Source organism: Elgaria multicarinata, chromosome 3 (assembly GCF_023053635.1).
Source record: "Elgaria multicarinata webbii isolate HBS135686 ecotype San Diego chromosome 3, rElgMul1.1.pri, whole genome shotgun sequence".
In the NCBI taxonomy this organism is placed as follows: Eukaryota; Metazoa; Chordata; class Lepidosauria; order Squamata; family Anguidae; genus Elgaria; species Elgaria multicarinata.
In genome coordinates this window covers 82,737,549-82,757,810 of record NC_086173.1, presented here as the reverse complement: position 1 = coordinate 82,757,810, position 20,262 = coordinate 82,737,549, and the positions used below count along the sequence as shown (strand labels likewise).

Sequence of the window (20,262 nt, the reverse complement as noted above, 5' to 3'; positions counted from 1 at the left end):
TTACTAAATACAAACAAACAAAATTAGATTACTTTCTAGGGCATCAGAACATTTTCCAAAGCAAACTGAAAATTTTCTGAAGCAAATAAGCCTATCTAAATTAGCCTACTTTGCATAGGAAATTGTTCTAATTCAGAAATTTTCGGAAAATCCATATCATTGTCTACTCATTCATTCTTCATGCTGGCATCCAACTTCTCTTTAATTCTGAATATGTATGCTCTGATCAGAATAAATTATGTAGTGAAATAGATGTTAAAATTACGTAATCTTGCTCCTAAAAGTCAGATTTTCAAAGAACCTTGCATTTTTGACAAAGGGTGGAAAAATGGAAGGAAGTACATGGCAATTAATATTTAATCTGCATTGGTTTTAAACACTGGGCTTGGTATAACGTTAGCTAAGTGACAAGTAGCAGTGTAAGGTGCTGTAATTCTACCTCACTGCCAATTGAAAGCCCTTCACCAGTATGTAGGTAGCTACTAGTGGAAATGGCTAGAAATCCTTTGGCTTGTTTTGTATTTGATACAAAATCCCATCTTGAGCAAATTAGCATCTGTAGCACTGATCATAGCCTGCATACATTGTAAACTAAACCTGTTTTGTATAAGGTTTCAAATGTGAAGCATGTTCATAATAGCTGGTAAAGATTGTGTCTATTTGTATTACTTACTATTTAAGACTATGGATTCCTAAACATGTGACTAATACTGCTCTTGAATTACTGCTGCTTGATAGTGGCAGAATTTGTGTTGGTGGAACACAATTGGTGCTTATTATCTATAAAAGAAAATACTTTGATGCTGTTTCAAAACATAACTTCAACTTGGGGAATGTCTCTATACTATAAAAAGAGATAGGGTGGGTTTTGTATAAAAATTCAGGAGAACTTGTTACCATGGTACTATAGTTATGGTTCAGTAGCTACCAAGCTCAGTGAATAGTCAGAATGTACTTGATTCTATATTAGTTTTTTACCTAAGATATAGATTTGATCAAAGCTTGGAATTGGGGCCCTGTATAAGCTGGCTTGATCTTTCCAAGGGATATAAGCATAATAAGTATATTTTCCCAATATAGCATATTGCTGATTCAGGGACAAGTTACCAGTTTGTGAATAGTTGCATATACATTCCACATGCATGAGCAGAACTAGCTTGCCACAGGCTATAAACTTTTTTGTGGAAACTGTGTATGTGTACTGTACCCTGCTGTGAACAAGAATCTGTTATCTGCAGACACTCAGCAGGGTATTTTCTATTCAAATAGCTTGTTCAAACTTGCTTTCTCCTACTAGTGTCATTCTTTATCAAAGTCTTCTATACCTAAACATTTCCTTTCAGAAAACACATAGATGTCTACATGGGGCTGCTAGTAGTTTCCATTCAGGCATGGATCATCTCCTCATCTGCTTAACTTCAATAGTGGTAGAGGATTACGTGCAGTCAAATCATTTACCAGGCCTATGGCATGTTTTTTTTTTTTTTTACTATCTGTGCCAATGTTATATGTTCAAGACATCTAGTGTTGGCATTGATGTAGGGTGGAAAACCTTCCACTAGTATACCTTTCTGCAGAAAATGTTTCATTTTTAGAATGCATTGATCAATAAAATTAGTAACCTTATGGCGTTACTCAGATTGGGCAGCTGAAATGGATAACACCAATCAAATGTAAAATTGAAGTTTTAATTCATTTTTTTAGGCGACCACCCCTAAGAAGTTCATATAACATGAGCATGTTATATGCTCTTTAGGCATGCTACCTTTCATCTGTGAGCAGTTTTAAGTGTCTTAGGGTGCAGTCCTATGGGATGCACCCTGGGTACTTGTAAGCCTCTGAATTTGTTGACATACAATATTCAACGCAGAGCAGAGGCTTCAGGGAGGGGAAGGGAAGGAAACTGGGGACAGCTCGTAGCTCCAGTCTCCTCCCCATCTCCTGGAACCCCCCTTTCACCCCCTACGAGCAGCAGTAGCCAGCATGGTTCTTTCCCTACTGGTTGAGAAGGGTTGGAGAGAGCAGTTTTCTGGCTCTGAGTTCAGAGCCAGGAAATTGAAATACCCTATGTCCCCCAGACACTGTCTAGGGGGCATATGATTGCTCTCTTGAAGTTTCCTTAAAATTGAAATAATATAACAAGTGTATGCTACTGAGTTACAATATTAAAAAGCCTTCAATAAAACTAATCTACAAGTGAAAGTTGTTTGAAATATAATGTTTAATTCATGCTCTCCCCCAATCAAATATTTCAGTTCATCTGCTCTTGGAATATTCAGAAAATTAACGTAAAATTAACCTATATTTTACTTTATTTACTAAATATAAGTAAGCTAAACGTGTTAAATCAAATCGCAGTTGGTTTAGGGAAGCAGATTTTTTTTGTTGAAAAATTTCCAACTCAAAACTTTCCAGAAAGCTCACACCTTCCGAGTGTTGGATTTGTATAATGCATTAATCACTGCATGAAGCTTGGAATTCAAGTTATTAGGTCTGTAAGAACATGTCTCAGTTCATTATAGCAATTGAGTATCTGCTGCTGATGCTTAAGCATATTTGCTTCCTTTTTCTATTCCAGCTTCATTCTTTTGGTCCTGCCTAACATACTTGAGAGTAACTGCACTTTTATATTTTCATGGCTTTATCACCTGCAGCGGTATGGAAGAAATGGAATATCCCCTTCAAATAAAGCACAACGATATTCTCCCAGCACAACTGGGAGAAAAGCAGTAGTGAGGTGCCCTTTGATAGATGGGCTTAATGTCCATAAAGCTCTTGGTGATCCAGCACCTCTGCAGCTCCCCAAATCACTTGAAAAGACTGTGCTGCATTATTGCACAAAAGATAAAAAGGGAGAAAAGTTGGCACTCTTGCTAACCGTGTAATAGTCAGTCGTACATTAAAACAAACCACAGCATTCCATTTCATCTGAACGTGGGAAACCATAGTTTGCACAAATTATTTTTAACAAACCAGAATATCAAATCAATGTTAACGATACTCAAATAAAAGGGGATCTGTAGCTTGTCACAAACTATAAACAAATACTTTTATTTTTGCCTGGTTAAGGGGATGTGTATAAGCCCAAGGCTTGCTGTAGGATGTTCTCATAATGGCAAACAATGTATTTTACATCTGAATGCATCATTAGGACTGAGCGTGTGTAATTTGGATGGCTAACTTTTTGTTTATCCACCTACAACCCATTTTCAGTATTTCATAAAATTTGGATATACTGAATTGCCTTTGCTGTTGCTTCCAAAACTGCTGAGCCATGACTTTACACATCATTTCCTACACTTTAGATTTATGGTTTAATGTGAAAGCAATTCAGTGTGTCTGTCTTTCTCTCTCCCCTTTTCAAAGTAAGTGGGAAGAAAGCATAAGATAATCAGGATGACTTTCATCTATAGAAATGGCTGGGTTGCTTGTATGCAGGGAGAAGGAACAATAGAGGGCAGTAGTGCTGGCTTTAGTAGAAGTACTCAACCCAAGGATTGTTTTGTGATGGGTAATATTAAGTATTGATACAAAAACATAGTTGAACCTTTGTATACGTGGTGAAGATCAGCCTGCAGATCTCTTAGTATTGTGGAAATAAAAAGAAGGAAGACTAGTATCAAATACCTTCTGTTTCATGGTCTCATTGAGTCTGCCCCTAGAGCTCCATTTCTGAAGGTTAGGGTGTGGACTAAACCAGGGGTCCGCAACCTTTTGGATCAGTGGGCAAATTTATAATTTTGAGTTTTATGGGCACTTTCACAAAATGCCAACAATGTGGGGGCTTGCTGATTCATAAAGGGACTTCTGTTTGTCCGGTCACAAAACTCTCATTTCCCAGAAGGCAAACATGATATTTTTAAGAAAAGTAACCTGCCCAAGAACCTGAGCATAAGGCAGAGGTGGGCTCTGAGCTCCAAAACAGAAATTCATTCTTTTGAACCCAAAGATGGTGCTGCTTTGCCAGCCTTTTAGTTATTTTTTTTATTCAACAATATTTAAATATAAACAGGTGGAGCCGGGAACCTTGTGGGCCCCAAGAGAATTGGCCATGGGCACTCTGGAGTCCTCAGGCCCAAAGAAACATGTGCGTCATTTCTGTAACATAATTTTGATTATGTTAAGCCACTTTGAACATTTAGGAAAGGTGGGGTCAAATATTTTAATTAAATAGAGAATTGTGTAACTGAAAGGGTGTGTGTTTTAACTTCTCTAGATATGTGAGATAGCTGTATCTGTTTTGCAGTAGTACATGGATATTTGCTTTTCCTAGGTGGTTTATTTTTCACATAGAGTCTATATCGTTTTAGTCTTATGAAGGGATTGTCTGAAATAGCCTATACATGTAATTTATGTGATTGAGCATGCCAGGGAAAGTGTTATAGTAGATAATCTAAATTGAAGTAACTAAAATAAAATAATATGTGCTGAAGTATAAAAGAACATTAGGTTGACAACAAGTAGCTTCAGTTTAGGAATCTGGTGAGGTATTAAACATATATTCTACTATAGTGCTTAAGGAAGCAATCCTGTGCATGTTTAGACAGGGCAAAAGTCTTACAACTGCCAACATTCCCTAGCCCATATGGCTGGCTGGAGAATGCTGGGAGTCCTGGACTTTTTTTCAGTCTAAATATGCATAGGATTGTGGCCTACTGTAGTTTGCTAGGATCCAGGTTTTTATAGAACTGTAGTTAACGTTGACACCTTTTGCTGCAGCTTAATAACTGGAAGTTAACTTGTTTTGAAAATTTGGGATTGCAATAAGATTGCTTATTGGTGAGTTAGCTATAAAAGATTTCATGCTTTATGTCTACTAGACCTGCTTATTTTTGCTGTGCAAATCTTGAAATAGCTCTGAGAAATATGTGAACTAAACCTTAATTTGTCAAGCTGCTAATTTGACAGTCTTGTGTCTAATTTTGGGAGTGCAAGCATGGCTCTAGAAACCAGCATTGTCATTAAATAATAGGGTTGAACAATATTCAAGAATGAGTGTGTGTGTGTATTTTGTATATATAAATGGTAACTAATTAAGTAAACTGCTGTAGTGTGCGTGAGAATGGTTTCCATTTTGGTGAACCTTAACATTAGATGGAAATGACCACGCAAATGAGGCAACTGCAAGTAGAACTCTCTCCACCCCGGATTCTTGTGGGGTGGGGTGGGGTGGGGGTGGATTTGGATGACAGAATCTCATTGCATTTTTCTCTGGCTTTTATTTTTGAAACTGAAGACAGAAGAATGTGCAGGTGGAATGCTTTAAAAGGAATGATTGATAAAAACATCTAAGGAAACTGAGTTGCTTCATGTAAAACTAACTCCTTGTTCTGTTACAGGCTAAAGAAATCTTGACAAAAGAATCCAATGTGCAAGAAGTACGATGTCCAGTAACAGTTTGTGGAGATGTCCATGGACAATTTCATGATCTCATGGAACTTTTTAGAATTGGCGGCAAATCACCAGACACAAATTACTTGTTTATGGGAGATTATGTTGACAGAGGTTATTACTCTGTTGAAACAGTAACACTTCTGGTAGCTCTTAAGGTAATAATAACACTTTAAATTTTGGCATTGAAAAGAATGTGACACCTGTATAATCTGAATTAATGTGAAAATTATGGTACTGATGAACATCATAAAGCTTGATATCTCTTGTAAAAGACTCTGATTCACTGGAGTTGGAAGTCTTACACTAATACAAAAACTACTTGAAGCAAAATAACTGTAGTTTAAAAAGACAGCTCTTTACTAAATTAGGTGCTTTAAAAATAGAGCTTTTTTAGGTTTGTATCTCCATCTGAAGTGGATAAAGAAAGTAGTTCCAGGTCTAAAGAAAAATCTACACCTGAATTTAACTTTGTGATTTCTCCTACAAACAGAAGTAAATATATTTGAGAGATTCCAAAGTAGTATACTGTTTCACCCAGTTTTCCAGAGGCAAATAAATGAACCCCTCCCTCCAAACTTGTTGGTATGAGTAATGTTATGCTGAAGGAAGGCATATGTTAATAGAAGTGGCAGGCAATCTGATTAGACATAGTATTGATATAGTCTGTACTTGGTTTAGTCACACTACCCATCTTGTTTTGTAGGTTCGTTATCGTGAACGCATCACTATCCTCCGAGGGAACCATGAAAGCAGGCAGATCACACAAGTATATGGCTTCTATGATGAATGTTTAAGGAAATATGGAAATGCAAATGTCTGGAAATACTTCACAGACCTTTTTGACTATCTTCCTCTAACTGCCTTGGTGGATGGACAGGTATGCTGAAAACACTGACATTTCTTACCAGTGGTAGTATGAAAAAGGGATTTAAATAACCCCTAAGCTACCCAGTTGATCAGGCTGGGACATCTTGGGCCTTATGAGGAGGAGTCAGGAAACACAACCAGTTTGTGAAGCAAGCAAAAGGATTTATTCAGGGGAATTGGGAAAAGAAATTAGCAATGAATAGAGCAATACATGAAAAGCAATCTCAAGTATTCACAGAGAGCCTCACACACACTCTGGGCTCCAAACTTAGTTACAAACATAGAGTTATCCATGAACCCTCTGAAGGCAAGAGTTCTTCTGATTGTGCAAGCTCAGCCAACCAACTCTTGGGAAACAGAACCCACTGGATTGCTCCTGGCCAAAGGTGCATGCTAGACAGATCCCTTCACCCGCCCCCTGGTCAGTTGCACAAACCTGAGTTGTACAAGTCCAGCCAACTAAGTCTTGGAAACCGGAGCCCTCTGGATCACGCTTGCTGTCAAATGGCAAGCAAGAAGCACACCAGAGAGACTCCTTTCCTCGCTCCTTAGTTGGTTGTACAACCCCTTAGGAGGGTTTACCCAGCCGTGACACTGTTTTATACAGTTGTCTTCGTTGGATTATACAGTCTCTTCCAACTGAGTCTTGGGACACAGTGCTTTTTGGATCACTCTTGCCAAGTGGCAAGTGAGAGGCACACCAACGAGGCACCTTCCCTTGCCCCCCCCCCAACTGGATGTATAACCAGGTTCAAGAGACTGAAGTAATACAGAGCAAAGACGGACGGACCTTATCTATGCCCTGGGTGATGAATTCCACCCTCGAAATTCACCCAAAACATACTCATGCGCAAGTAACTTGATTCTGGCCAGGAATCAAGCTAATGTGTGCGGTGGATGAGGGTTCTGTTCCTGTGTGCACGCAAGACCATCCAAAGTACCACACCCCTCCTGAATGTTGGCAATCCAATGATTTGATATCCTTGGTCTCTCATTGGGGCCTGTGGCCACAAAGGAGCTGTTTGAGGTGCTCTTTGTTGATAATACATTATGTCCAGTTCTAGCACATATAGTTTACTTATTGAAAGAGTGTCAGCATCTCTGAAAGCATCTCCTTACTCCCCAACAATTCCCAAGGTTGCTTTTATGGTCATAAGGCTCCTTTGTTAAGAACATCTGGCACTGGCACCCCTTTTAGAGGCCCATCTCAGTCTTGTTACATCATCAGGGTGCTTGGTGTGCATCTCATTTCCTCCCTCCATCTGCCTTTTCTAGAATCTTAAGGTTACTTGCATTCTTTCACACCTTCCTCCCACCAGAGCCAGGGCATTTCAAATAAGATTGCTTCCTTCCCCCTCCCTCTCTTGATATTACCTATTGACACTTGCATGTTTTAGAAAGGCATTCAAATTATTTAAAATTCACATTGTATCCGAGGTCATATTGGCATACATTGTTTTGTATCACATCACATTAGTTATATTTCAAATAGAGGTTTAAAGTTCACTGTGGCGCCTATGTTTACATCTGAGGGTTTCCCCTCGCAAGGCCATAAAATAGGCAACTTTATTGATAGGAAGGATGGATGGCAGGCTGGAGAGAAGGCAATCTTTATTGATAGGAGAAAGGGGGCATAGGAGGCTGAATGCAAAAAGACTAATGAATGGGAGATGGAGAGAAAATCCTAAAACTAAGAAGCTAAAAAGCACATTCTTGTTCCATTTATGCTGTCTCCACACATAATATAGAACCTGTGTGTTGTCAGTAGCAGAGATATAAAGCACAGGGGACTTTCTGATAGTTTTTGTAGGAATAAAATCTGATTAAAAAGCTGCCTCTAACTCAATAAGATATTTATAGCCAATTATAGTACTTGAACCTAATTTGAGGCAAGGTGTTCTCTAACAATTGCATAAATCTTGCAGATTTTCTGTCTACATGGAGGCCTCTCTCCATCTATAGATACACTGGATCATATCAGAGCACTTGATCGTCTTCAAGAAGTTCCACATGAGGTACCAATGTTACTTTTGCACAATTTCTGCGTTGTGATTGTATGTAGAGCTATTCTAATAACTAATGGTCCTTTTGCAAACTGTTACTGAGCTGGAGTTGCAGTAAGTCTCTTATTTTTTCCACATTACCTCTAAAATGTCTGTTCATTTTGCATGTTTTTGTAGTTTTTAATTTTTCTATTTTGTTTTTAAGTGTTTTTATCTTATGTGAACTGCCAAGAGAGCTTCGGCTATGGGGCGGTATACAAATGCAATAAATAAATAAATAAAACTCCTAGCTGTTGCCAGATTTGTGCTGCTTGTCCAGTTCCTTATTAAACAATGAAACTAGATAGCAACAGCACTTCCATCAGATTTGTAGTCAAAAGCAGGTGCAAGCTTATTAAGTAATTCAAAATTATACGTCTCCCAGTAGCTAATTCTTCAAGTTAACAATAAATAAATTTGGTGTCCATATAGTTTCCAAGACTAGGAGAACAGTCTGTGGTACTGAAGCACCTGTCTGGATGGCCAATTCTGTCCTCAGAAGACATTTTTGTAACATAATCTTGCTTCTAGTATCCATAATGTAGAATTCAAAGGTGGATAGAGGTTAAACTCATCTATACTAGTGGACCTGGCAGTGTCATGGCTCTGGTCCACAGTTCACCATGCTCAATCAGTTCTGAGTAGGTTGTTAGCATGTTAAAGGGAAAATTAAAATGTCTGATTAAGCATTTTGCTTTTGCCATTATTTGTAGCTACCAATATTGCTTAATAAGTATTTTATGACCCTGAACCCTAAGATGACCTAGTTCACATGTAACAACAAGCCGGAGTATGAGTTGAGTATGGTTTATTGAATCCTGGTTTGTTATGTTTGAACTTGAAACTTTGGGTTGTTAACCCTGAACAACCCAGTAAGAGAAACCATTGGTTTTGTTGGGCTGTGAAATATGGGTTGTTTGAACTATGGGTGGTCGATATGTGTGAACCCAGACCAAGGGTTGTTTCAGGCTACAGAGGCAGCTGATAAGAGCAGTAAACAAAATCCCTCCCACTCTGCATGCCAGTACTCCAAACACTGTAAAGGTATTTAGGATATAGGGAGGGAGTGGGCAAAGTGAGGAGGGAATCAAAACAACCCAGGAATTGCAAAAATAACTCGCTTTTTACTTGTGCCTGAGGGTCAAATCATGGCTAAACTCTGGGTTGTTGTTACGTGTGAACCATAGTGTTTGCTATCTGACCCCTAGCAACACATATGTTGATTTAGCGTGCAATCCTATTGGATGTTTAGATAGAAAAAAAGTTCTACAGCTCCCAGCATTCCCCAGCCACCCATGCTCAACCCATGCTGGTTGGGGAATGCTGGTAATTTTAGGACTTTTACCTTTCTAAAAATGCATAGGATTGCACTGTTAGAGTTGTACTGAATTTGTGTCCCTCTGCTGGTGGAATGATCTTTTCAACCAGTACAGGCACCCATCAGCATAATGGAGAGGGAGATGATTTTGAGTGATTCCTGCTCCCACTCTCCAAATCTGTTCTGGGAGATGGTGTAGGGCAATGGAAAAGATGCAAAAAATAAACCTTCCTTCCTGTTCCACTGATGTATCCTCAAGTGCGCCAAAGAGCCTTCAATCAGCTGAGGTTCACCGGTTAGATTGTACCCATGCCTATAGTGTCTTAATGCTGACTGAAGAACTTCCATAAGAACAGAAAAAATAGATTCTAGATTCTATTGTGATAACTCTAGCAAGTTTGAGTGCGTGTATGTGAATGAAATCTTCAATTTCATAAGGCTATGAAATTGAAGTGGTGCTGATATATTTTTCTAGGGTCCAATGTGTGATTTGCTGTGGTCAGACCCTGATGATCGTGGTGGTTGGGGCATTTCTCCTCGAGGAGCTGGTTACACTTTTGGGCAAGATATTTCAGAAACTTTCAACCATGCTAATGGACTTACACTGGTTTCAAGAGCTCATCAACTGGTAATGGAGGTAAGATGGCCTAAACTCAAAGCTGCTACTGTCACTTCTGCAAACCAGGTCCAGACACCTTCTGGAATACTAATATACTCATGTTAAGTCTGCAGTAGCACAATGCATTATACTCGGTCTTTCAAAAATGAGGTTCTAAGGCAGGCTTAGATGTATAGTTAATTGCGGTGGGAATGGCTCGTGATTATAGTCACTCTTGCTAGATAGGCCTGTACTGTGTTCTTCTGTGGCCAGTCATTGCAGTATAATTAGGGATCAATTGACTGTTTGCAACAAACACTACATGGAAGTCTTAAGTTGGATTTTCCTCTATACTATTAAAGGGAATCAAATCCAATAATGTTTTGAGTGCTCACTTTTCAAATTCCAGATTTAACACAATGGTCTTTTTTTCTTCCAGTGCTTTTATTGCTTTACAGTCTTAATTTTCATAACTTTATATGTTAGGACTCTATAATTCTATGCTTTACAAATGGACATCTAAGGCTGACAGTGATCAATCCCTGCTACCTCCAGTAAAAGGGTCTTGGGTTAGAACAGTTGAGAAGGCGTCTGCCTGAAAACCTTGAGAGCAGCTGCCTCTCAAATTAGATAGTTCTCAGTTTGATGAACCTATGATATGATCTGGTATAAAGAATAATTGATTGTTTTTATCAAACTCTGATATTGACTATAATATTTTACCTTCCCTGCAGAGATTCTTGCATTACACTGACATGTGTGATTATTTTTCAGGGATACAATTGGTGCCATGATCGGAATGTAGTAACAATTTTCAGTGCTCCAAATTATTGTTACCGTTGTGGTAACCAAGCTGCAATCATGGAACTTGATGATACTTTAAAATATTCATTGTAAGTGTTTAAAGATTTTCCTATGAAAACTGGCAAAGCACTAAACTAGATAGAATGCTCTGCACACATAAAACCTTGTGCTGCTGATAAGGGATGAGTAGAGTCAAATCTGGTCTGATCTAATCAGATTTCAAAAAGAAGGTAGTGTTTGCAGAATGTAGGTCTCTAAGGTACCACAAGATTCTTCGTTGGCTTTGGAGAAAAAAGTAATTATTGTCACCTACCCTCAGTCCATAAATCAGAGTGGGCTGTAGATGTAAATTTTTACTTGAAATGGAACTCCTAGAAGAAAACCAGCCTCTTTCTACATAATCTGGTCATCCTCCAAACTTTGTATTAGGGCTTAGTTCTGGGAATTGCAGTATTCCTGAATTAATACGTTTTAGTATTACTTCACAGATTTACTCTGATCCTCAGTTAATTTGAATTGATCTAAAAGCAGGAGCTTAATAGAACATAAAGTAGAAGTGAACACTGACAGATAATACATTCTAGAAATGTCTAGTGATCTCTAGCTCTAGAACATGTATAAAGTGTATAAAATAGCCACAATCTTGAGATCTGGGTAATACAGAATATTTAAAAGTATTGCCACAGACCAGAGACATCCCAATTTAAAAATGTACTCTTGTTTTCCAGTTTGCAGTTTGATCCAGCACCACGCAGAGGTGAACCACATGTTACTCGTCGTACCCCAGATTACTTCCTGTAATGAGATTTTACACTTGTACAGTATTGCCATGAACCATGTGTTGACCTAAAGGATATGGGAAGAGCAACAGTAACTCCAAAATGTCAGAAAACATTTAACATTGAAACCTGTTTTCACATGGACCAAAAGATGTGCCATATTGAAATACAAAGCCTCTTGTCTGTCAGCAACTGTGACCACTTTAGAATGAACCAGTTCATTGCATGCTGAAGCAACATTGTTGGTCAAGAAACCAGTTTCTGGCATAGCTCTACTTGTAGTTACTTTTGCTTTCTCTGAGAGACTGCAAATATTAAGATGTAGACATTTAACACCTCGTGAATACAATTAACTTTCCATTTAGCTATAGCTTTCCAGCATGACTGTAGATAAGAATAGCAAACTATCATTGACGCTTAATGAACATTTTAAATAAATACCAAGACAGACTTTTCTTATTTGTGTTCTGAAACATTTTTTTTTTAGGGAAAACTGTTTAATTTAATTGTATGATTGTTTTGTCTAAACTCTATTTCCCCCACATTCCTCTCTCACACTTTCCCTCTACACAATGTCCCGTGTACTTGTCCATCATAGTGAGTTATTTTGAAAAGAACAGTTTTTTTCTGTAAGACGTTGCTGCAGGAAAGTGTTGCAGCATTTTTTCATAATAAACTTGTGAACTAAGTATGGAAGATTGTCGACTTTTAAATGTATTGCAAACTCATATCATGTTGTGTTTAATAAAAACTAGCTTTTATGTCTTTTGAACCTATGAAGAATCCAGATTATACAGAATGAGGTTATTCACAGTTTATTGGGAGCTATTTTCCAGCTCATGAGTCCACATGTTTATTCAGAAAACAAATGCTTGTGAAAGAGAAATCAAATTATTATATGTGTGTGGGTTTGAGAAAATATGGTAGTTGGTAACTATTCACTTTTTAGCACCCACCCACCCCAGAATGGGTTGGTTTCAGCTTTAGTCATGATTGTCTTGTTGATTTTAATGCGTTTGCTCTATGATTAAATCTGAAGTTGACCCAAGATAACTAGTTGGAAAGTAGTAATTTTGTGAAAACAACCTAACATTTTATTGCAGCCCTTTATATTGGGAGAGACCTTTGCAATTACTTAATCACATTTAAACCTAGCTTCAAAGTGTATAGTCTTAATGCTCTTTGTTGAAATCTACCATTTACCGGAAGAAGAATATCCCAAATATGCCTACTGTTTTTCAGATAGTGAGAGTGGAAGATGGAAAATGAAACTTAGGGTTCATAGCTCAATCTTAGTGTAATATTATGAACTCTTGATAGTTGGAGGAGATAAGGCACAAGGGCCTCATTCAATATAGCTCCAGACACTCTTATCTGGACATAGCTACACACTGACACTATGCATTGTTATATTGCTTTGAGGTGGAGGTGATGAAGTGGCAAAACAAGTTCATAAATTGAAAAAAATCAAATACTGTGATATGCCAATGTATTAAGCTGTTTCCTAGTCACAGAACCTGGGATTTTATTCCATGTGGAAAATGTGTCCATTCTTTATGATGGAAGTTTAATTCTTGTTCATAGTTGTTAGTAGTGCATATTTGTTGGAAATGATTGTAAAATGTCTTGAGAGACTATCTTCTAGTATAACAATCGAGAGTGCAGTAGTCCTAATGTTGCTTTTACAAAGCATTTCTAATCGGCTTCTTTCTATAGCACTTTCTTGGTACCTTTGGGATCCCTCAAATGTGAACACCAAAGCATATTTAATAGTGCTTTCTTTTCACCCTCATGTAACCTATATTTCAGTCAATAAAATGGTTAAAAAAACCCTTTCAAAGATTGCAGAAAAAAAGGCCGATTATGTACCAGGCAAGTTAAAAGTGTTGGGCATTGTCTGTGGGTTCTAAAACATTCATTAAAGTCCTGTCTCCTTTTGCAAACTGCTTTTAAATGTCCTGTCAGTTTCAAGTGGTTGACTGCAAACTGGGGAGTTATTTAAGATTAAGGCAGGGGATGATTCCATTGTTCTGTGGCTCTTGGCCATTCCATCTTTAAACATACACTACACTGTTGAACCATTAAATGGCTGCAATCCAAAGTGTTGTGAATTGGGAGGGGGTTCTGTCCCCAGCAGAACTTAACCCCTGAACCATCTCCACTGTTATTGGTTCCTTTGAGGCATGAGGAAAAAATACCAACTCCCCCCTGGTGTGAGAGTGAAAGTGGTTTTTCTGCTTTTGCTCAGGACAAGTGAGATCTAGCCATGGGATTCCACAGAAAAGGAAAGCAAATTCAGCAGCAGCCCTTGGAGCCAGGTAACAAGCTAACAATGGCTGGTGTTTGATAGAGATTTGGGGAGCGTATTGCTTTCAAACAAAATATAGGTGCCTCTTCAGTGCATGGTTTATGCTAATATTTGTGTACAAGATAAAATATAAAAACAAAACACAAAATATATTTTTAAAAGAAGCAAAATGAAAAGTGAACCGTGGCTGGTCATTAAGGGAAGTCTTCCTGGAACAATGACGTCTTCAGGAGGTGCCAAAAGGAATACAAAGTTGATGCCTGCCTGACCTCCAGAGGCAGAGAATTCCATAGGAGTGGGGGGGGGGGGGCTATCATGCTGAAGACTCTTCCCCTGGTGGACTCCAATCAGAGGATGAGTCTATGTGGAACCACCAGGAGCAGGCCCTCAGATGACCTCAGTGACCGTGCAGGTTGGTAGGGGAGAAGGTGCTCTCTAATAGGCTTTCTCATGAATGCCTGTTAGAAATGCATTAAGGAAGCCTCTCTGTAAGTCATTCATGGATGCCATTTGTGGTTTCTGAAACACTTCTTTGGTTTCCTTGTCCAGTTGGCTGCTTTTAAGACACTATTATTCTGAGCAAGACAAGTTGTTCTGTCCCAGGCTAAGCAGTGTCTGCTTGGCATGTAAAAAGGATGAAAAGCTGCATTTTTTTGAATTTCCTTTTGAAGGGAAGCAGCCTGAGCTACAAGAATTAAGAATCTTAAAGTAAACATGATGTAGAAGTGCTATTATTTAAAACGCATTTAACTTCTGAACTGGTGTTTCCATCTAGATGGTGTTTTAGACTTATGCTAAGACCCCACTCTGATGTACATATAAAATCTATAGCATGTATATGTGCTTTATTGAAATAATTCTACAAAGGAACACAAGTTCATAATACTATGAAAACAGCATGTTAATTTTTGGCTTGATATTTTCCATCTCACAATAGTAGCTACTTTCCTAGATAAAGCAAATATGGATGGATTCATCATTTTTTTCCTAGTTGAATAGGTCACACCCAAATTGGTTCCTCACCTGGGAAACCATATTTTCAGGGTTGTTATGGAGGTTCTTCTGCATCTCAGAGTAATGTGGCTGCTCCCCTTATCACACTGCTGAGGTGTAATGGACACATGTCTAGCTGTAGGGGAAGGTTTTCCATATTTGTTAAGAGAGAAAGTCTTCCAACATGGTAGAGAGAAGGTGTCGTAAGTCAGTGACAAGACATGTTTTGCATGTTGGAGGGCCTAACTTCAAATGCCTGACATCTCCAGTTAAAGCATTGTTTTTCCCTGACTCGATCAGAATGGAGAGGCGGGTAAGAAATAAAATTATTATTATTATTATTATTATTATTATTATTATTATTATTATTATTATTATTATTATTATTATTATTTCAGGCACCAGGATTAGGAATGTGAAAGGCTAGAGAGCAGTTTGGTTTTAAACTTAACTAGGGTTTTTGTTCAGGCGTGATGTCGAGGCAGGGCCTTTGCTGCTGAGGGAGGGTGTGTGTGTGTGTGTGTGTGTGTGTGTGTGTGTGTGTGTGTGTGTGTGTGTGTGAGAGAGAGAGAGAGAGAGAGAGAGAGAGAGAGAGAGAGAGAGAGAATGAATGTTGGGTTCTCCTGGGCACTGATTCAGTTTCACCAAGCTGCTGAATTACTATTTTGTATCCGTCTTCCACAATAATTATTCTGAGAACATATTGTTGGAGAAAGTGGCCGCAAAGAGCATTAAAAGTTAAAAAGAGCTTTATTTTAAACATGCTGTTCAATCGTTCCTTCCTTCTCTGCCAATGTTTGTTGTCCCAGGAAGACTCTAAAATGTATTAACGGCACATTCCCAAGTGTGCTATGGCGAATGCGTTTGGTTCTGCCTAAGACAAAGGAGTGTCTGGTTTACTGGAAAAAGAAAGATGAAAAAGAAAAGCGGATCTCATGTTACAGGTTGGACTTTACAATGGATCCCCCCCATCTGAAGAAGATGAAGGCGACTGAGTTAATCCAACCATTTTAAAAACCTAGTCTAGCCACAAATGCGTGGGTGCCATCTATCCTATTTTTTTCTTTCTAATCAGAAGTCCCCTTTCCCAGAATTTACACACATGTATTTTTCTCATTCTCCAGTACATGCTAATGGAGATAAGCTTAGGGAGGGAGGAAGAGACACCTCTCACTCCTATTTTGTCCATTTAGGGCACAAGTTTATATAGAAAAAAGCCCTACAACTTGCCCATTACCCAGCCAACATGACAGGAATTTTATGCATGTTACTTGGATATTTGTGCAGCTTAGTCTTATTGAGAGTTTATAAATTTACAGCATTTTATCCTGCTTTTTAAATAATAATAATCTCCCAAAGTAGCTCACATTAATTAAAAAGATAGATAGGGCCTGCCAATAGACTTACGAATCTGCAACTGAGTTGAGGATACTTTTAGGATGTTTTTAACAGTGTATACTATGTTTTTGATCAGTATTTTATGCTTGCTGTTATTCCCTGCCTCAATCCAATTGGAGAGGCGGGTAAGAAATAAATTATTATTAGTTGCTGTTTAGAATGAGCTGGAAGATGGACCAATGATGTAATAGCATACATACCCCCCCCCTATACTAATCTAGGCTCATACCACATTGAGGTTGTGGTGCATAATTGTACAAATCCCCTGTTCTTCTGTGATTATAAAATGGAGAGAGGGCAGCAGGCTGCCTATAACCTGTTGTTTTAAGTCAAATGGGTGTTTTTAATTTACATAGATTGTACCAATTTTATTGGTCTCCTTAGACCAAAACAAATTAAAACACTTTGGGTGGTTTACACTAAAATTTAGTATCCAGAATGTACCTTTTGATTCTCTTCCATATATGCATATGTTATTCTCTCCCCACTTTTTATTGTGAATATTAAAACAGAACCCAAAAAATACATCATTAAAAGAAAAAGGGAGAGAGAGATGCACAGGTTTTAAGAAAAGCAGACCAATAACATATGCATACATGCAGACCATGTATGCATATGTTAATTAATTTTATATGCCACCCAACTGACAGGTATCCTAGGGTGGTTTACAATAATAAAATTTAATAATTTCCTTCTAACAACAAGGAAAATATTACAATGTTAACCTTATTAGAGCCAGTTTAATAAGCAGAGCATCGGATTAGAAATTAGATGCTGCTGGAAGAGGGAAGTCTCAACCTGGCATGTCAACATATGCAGGCCAGATGCCAGATGGATCTCCTTGGGAAGGGTATTCTATGGATGGGGGCCTGCTACAGAAGAAGGTTCTTATCTTATAGGAGAAAAGTACACTGGGTTTGCATGCCTGAGGAGAACCTGAGCTTGGTTTGCAGAATTAGCACCAGACTTTTGGACAACATTCCATGTTGCTTCAGCAGTCTCCTGGGACTGTGGCAGTGTATTGAGTTTTCCTAGATTTTTCTGTACAATTAAAATTGAAAACTTATTCTGCGCTTAGAACTAGAATTCTTGCATCTCTGATGAAATTTTGGTCTAAGAAGCAGAAAAAAGTCTTGCAACCTGATTTGGCCTATCCAGATCATCCTCAAAAGGAGCTCAGGCTAATACACACTGCATCTTCCTCCATTTTATCCTTCCAACAACCCTGTGAGGTGTGCTATTAAGTTGAGAGATAGTGGCTAATCCAAGGTTTTCCTAGCAACCTTTATGATGGAGCAAGATTTAAACCTAGATTTCCATGGACTTACACATTACAACGGAGATGAAAATTCTATGCCAATATCTTAAATGTCATTTTCTTCTTAGGCTTTGGTCACCATCCAACAGAAAGTAAACTGAGGGTACAATCCTGTGCTCATGCTCATAAACCTTGGAACTCAGAGGCTTCCGTGCATCTAATGCAGAGCACTCTTCATTTTGGCTAGGCAGGCTTTCTCGCTGATCTAGCCAGGACATGTCAGGGCACAAGGACGAGAGAAGGCGGCTGGGGAGGCCTCAGGATACCTTGTATCCTGACGTCCCCAGTCCCCTCCCCACAAACCAGCATAGCCCCTTTACCCCCTCAGTGAGATTGCCATGCAGCCTTGGAGAGGCAGCTGCAAGGGGGCAAGGAGCTTGGAATGCTGTCTCCGACTTCTGCTCCAGAAACCCAAAAAATCCCATGCTCCCCCACCCCATGTTGTCTAGGGGCCTTAGGATTGCTCTCTCCATTCTGTGCATGTTTAGACAGAAAAAGTTCTACAACTCCCAGCTTTCGAATTTTGGGAGTTACAGGACTTTTTTCTGTAAATTTGCATAGGTTTGCTCTCTTAATCATGTAACATTCACTGGGCTATGTCCACTTTGTGTCAGATTAACCATGTTATTACAAATAGTTCAATACTGTACCAGCACATATATTTTAAAATGTCATTCCCTAGGGGCACATCTTCAGTGAAATTTCCAATATAACGTCATGGCTTGATCTAAAGTGTAGCAACCAACCACATTTTTATTTTATTTTTTATCACTGTAAATTCTGTGCTACAGACTTAAATAGCCCACAGTAGTTCTGCAACCATGTGCCCTTAGAAGAATGGTTGGACTGGCTCCCGGCTGAAGGCCTAGTGTGTGTGGATTATGGGCTCAGGTGCATCACACGAGCATTGTCGGAATACCACAGAAAAGCCTGTGGCATACACACTGTAGCTGTAGCCATGTTGTTTCTTTTCTACCAATCATCTGTGACTTCTATGAGTCTCCAGCTTGGAGATTCTCATAATTAAATCATGCAACAGATATGTTCTTGGAATGCTATTTGTCATTACATGCTAACAGAAGTCACAGAAAACACCAACTGCAAAACATAATGGAAATAGCCATATAAATTTGCTATATTATCTTTGGCTGGATAGTTTAAAAAGTAACATACATTACAGCAGCAGTAGCACATTTAGTAATTCTAGCTCCGTACCATTGGCGACTCATATGAAAAAAGCTGAAAGCCTGGGCTTCTGTAAATCACATGACATGTAGAATTGGTGAACACTACAACATGATGTTCAAGTGGAAATGTGGGTGAGATGTGACTGGACAACAGGACAATGATCCCAAGCACACCAGCAAATCTACAACAGAATGGCTGAAAAGGAAAAGAATCAAGATGTTGCAATGGCCCAGTCAAAGTCCAGACCTCAACCCGATTTAAATGCTGTGGCGGGACCTTAAGAGAGCTGTGCATAAACAAATGCCCTCAAACCTCAATGAACTGAAGCAATGTTGTTAAGAAGAGTGGGCCAAAATTCCTCCAAAATAATGTGAGAGACTGATAACGTCATACAGAAAACGATTACTTCAAGTTATTGCTGCTAAAGGTGGTTCTACAAGCTATTGAATCATGAGGTGTACTTACTTTTTCACACATGGTTTCTCCATTTTGGCTTTATTTCTGTTAAATAAATCATGACACGGTGTAATATGTCATGTGCCCAGAGAGCCCAACCGCCCAGAGAGCTTTGTGAACTGCCCAGAGAGCTCCGGCTATTGGGCGGTATAGAAATGTAATAAATAAATAAATAAATGAATGAATGAATAAATGTGTTGTTGTTCATCTGAGGTTGTATATACCTAATTTTTAGACCTGCTAAGGAACAGATGATTGTTATTATGTCCTGATATGTAAAATCATACAATTCCAAGAGGGTGTACTTTCTTTTTCACACAACTATATTTGTACGTGTATATCATTGCTGTGGGTTTTTTTTCTGTAGGACTGATCAGTGGATTTAGACTGGGGAGACATTACTTAAGTGGGCTTATGTAGAAGTAAACCCCATTGACATCAACTGAACTTCCACATAAGCATACTGAAAATTAAGCTCTCATAATTCTCATCATACTTGGATTGCTATTACAGCATAGTAGTAGCTGTGATTCCTTTAGCACATCTTAAGGAAATAGCTTGTACATTTTAAAACTCATAATATTTAAGAGTTTATTAAAACTAGACTAATTTGGTGTTAATCTTACCCAAAAGCTCTGAGCTGAATTATTAGCAAGTGTTGACTACATTTCTTGAACCGTAAGCAGTGAAATTCCACAAAAAATATGAAATGCTATCTCCAGTATCAGTATTAGTATGTCTGTGTACACCAGTTGCTGGAGAACATGGGTGGGAGGGTGCTTATGTCCTGCTTGTGGGT

The 20,262-nt window shown here is 38.6% G+C and overlaps 1 protein-coding gene across 2 annotated transcripts in view; it reads left to right on the top strand.

Annotated features, from left to right (window-relative positions):
* The window catches only part of PPP2CA (protein phosphatase 2 catalytic subunit alpha), a 90,530-nt gene extending 78,032 nt beyond the window's left edge, over positions 1 to 12,498 (top strand). For both annotated transcript variants that reach the window (XM_063120736.1, XM_063120735.1), the window contains 6 exons: positions 5,340 to 5,549; positions 6,098 to 6,271; positions 8,187 to 8,276; positions 10,097 to 10,258; positions 10,994 to 11,112; positions 11,752 to 12,498. In XM_063120736.1, coding sequence (XP_062976806.1) covers positions 5,340 to 5,549; positions 6,098 to 6,271; positions 8,187 to 8,276; positions 10,097 to 10,258; positions 10,994 to 11,112; positions 11,752 to 11,824 — 828 coding nt within the window. In that variant the 3' untranslated portion in view covers positions 11,825 to 12,498. The remainder of the gene's footprint in view (positions 1 to 5,339; positions 5,550 to 6,097; positions 6,272 to 8,186; positions 8,277 to 10,096; positions 10,259 to 10,993; positions 11,113 to 11,751) is intronic.
* Positions 12,499 to 20,262: the final 7,764 nt, after the last annotated feature.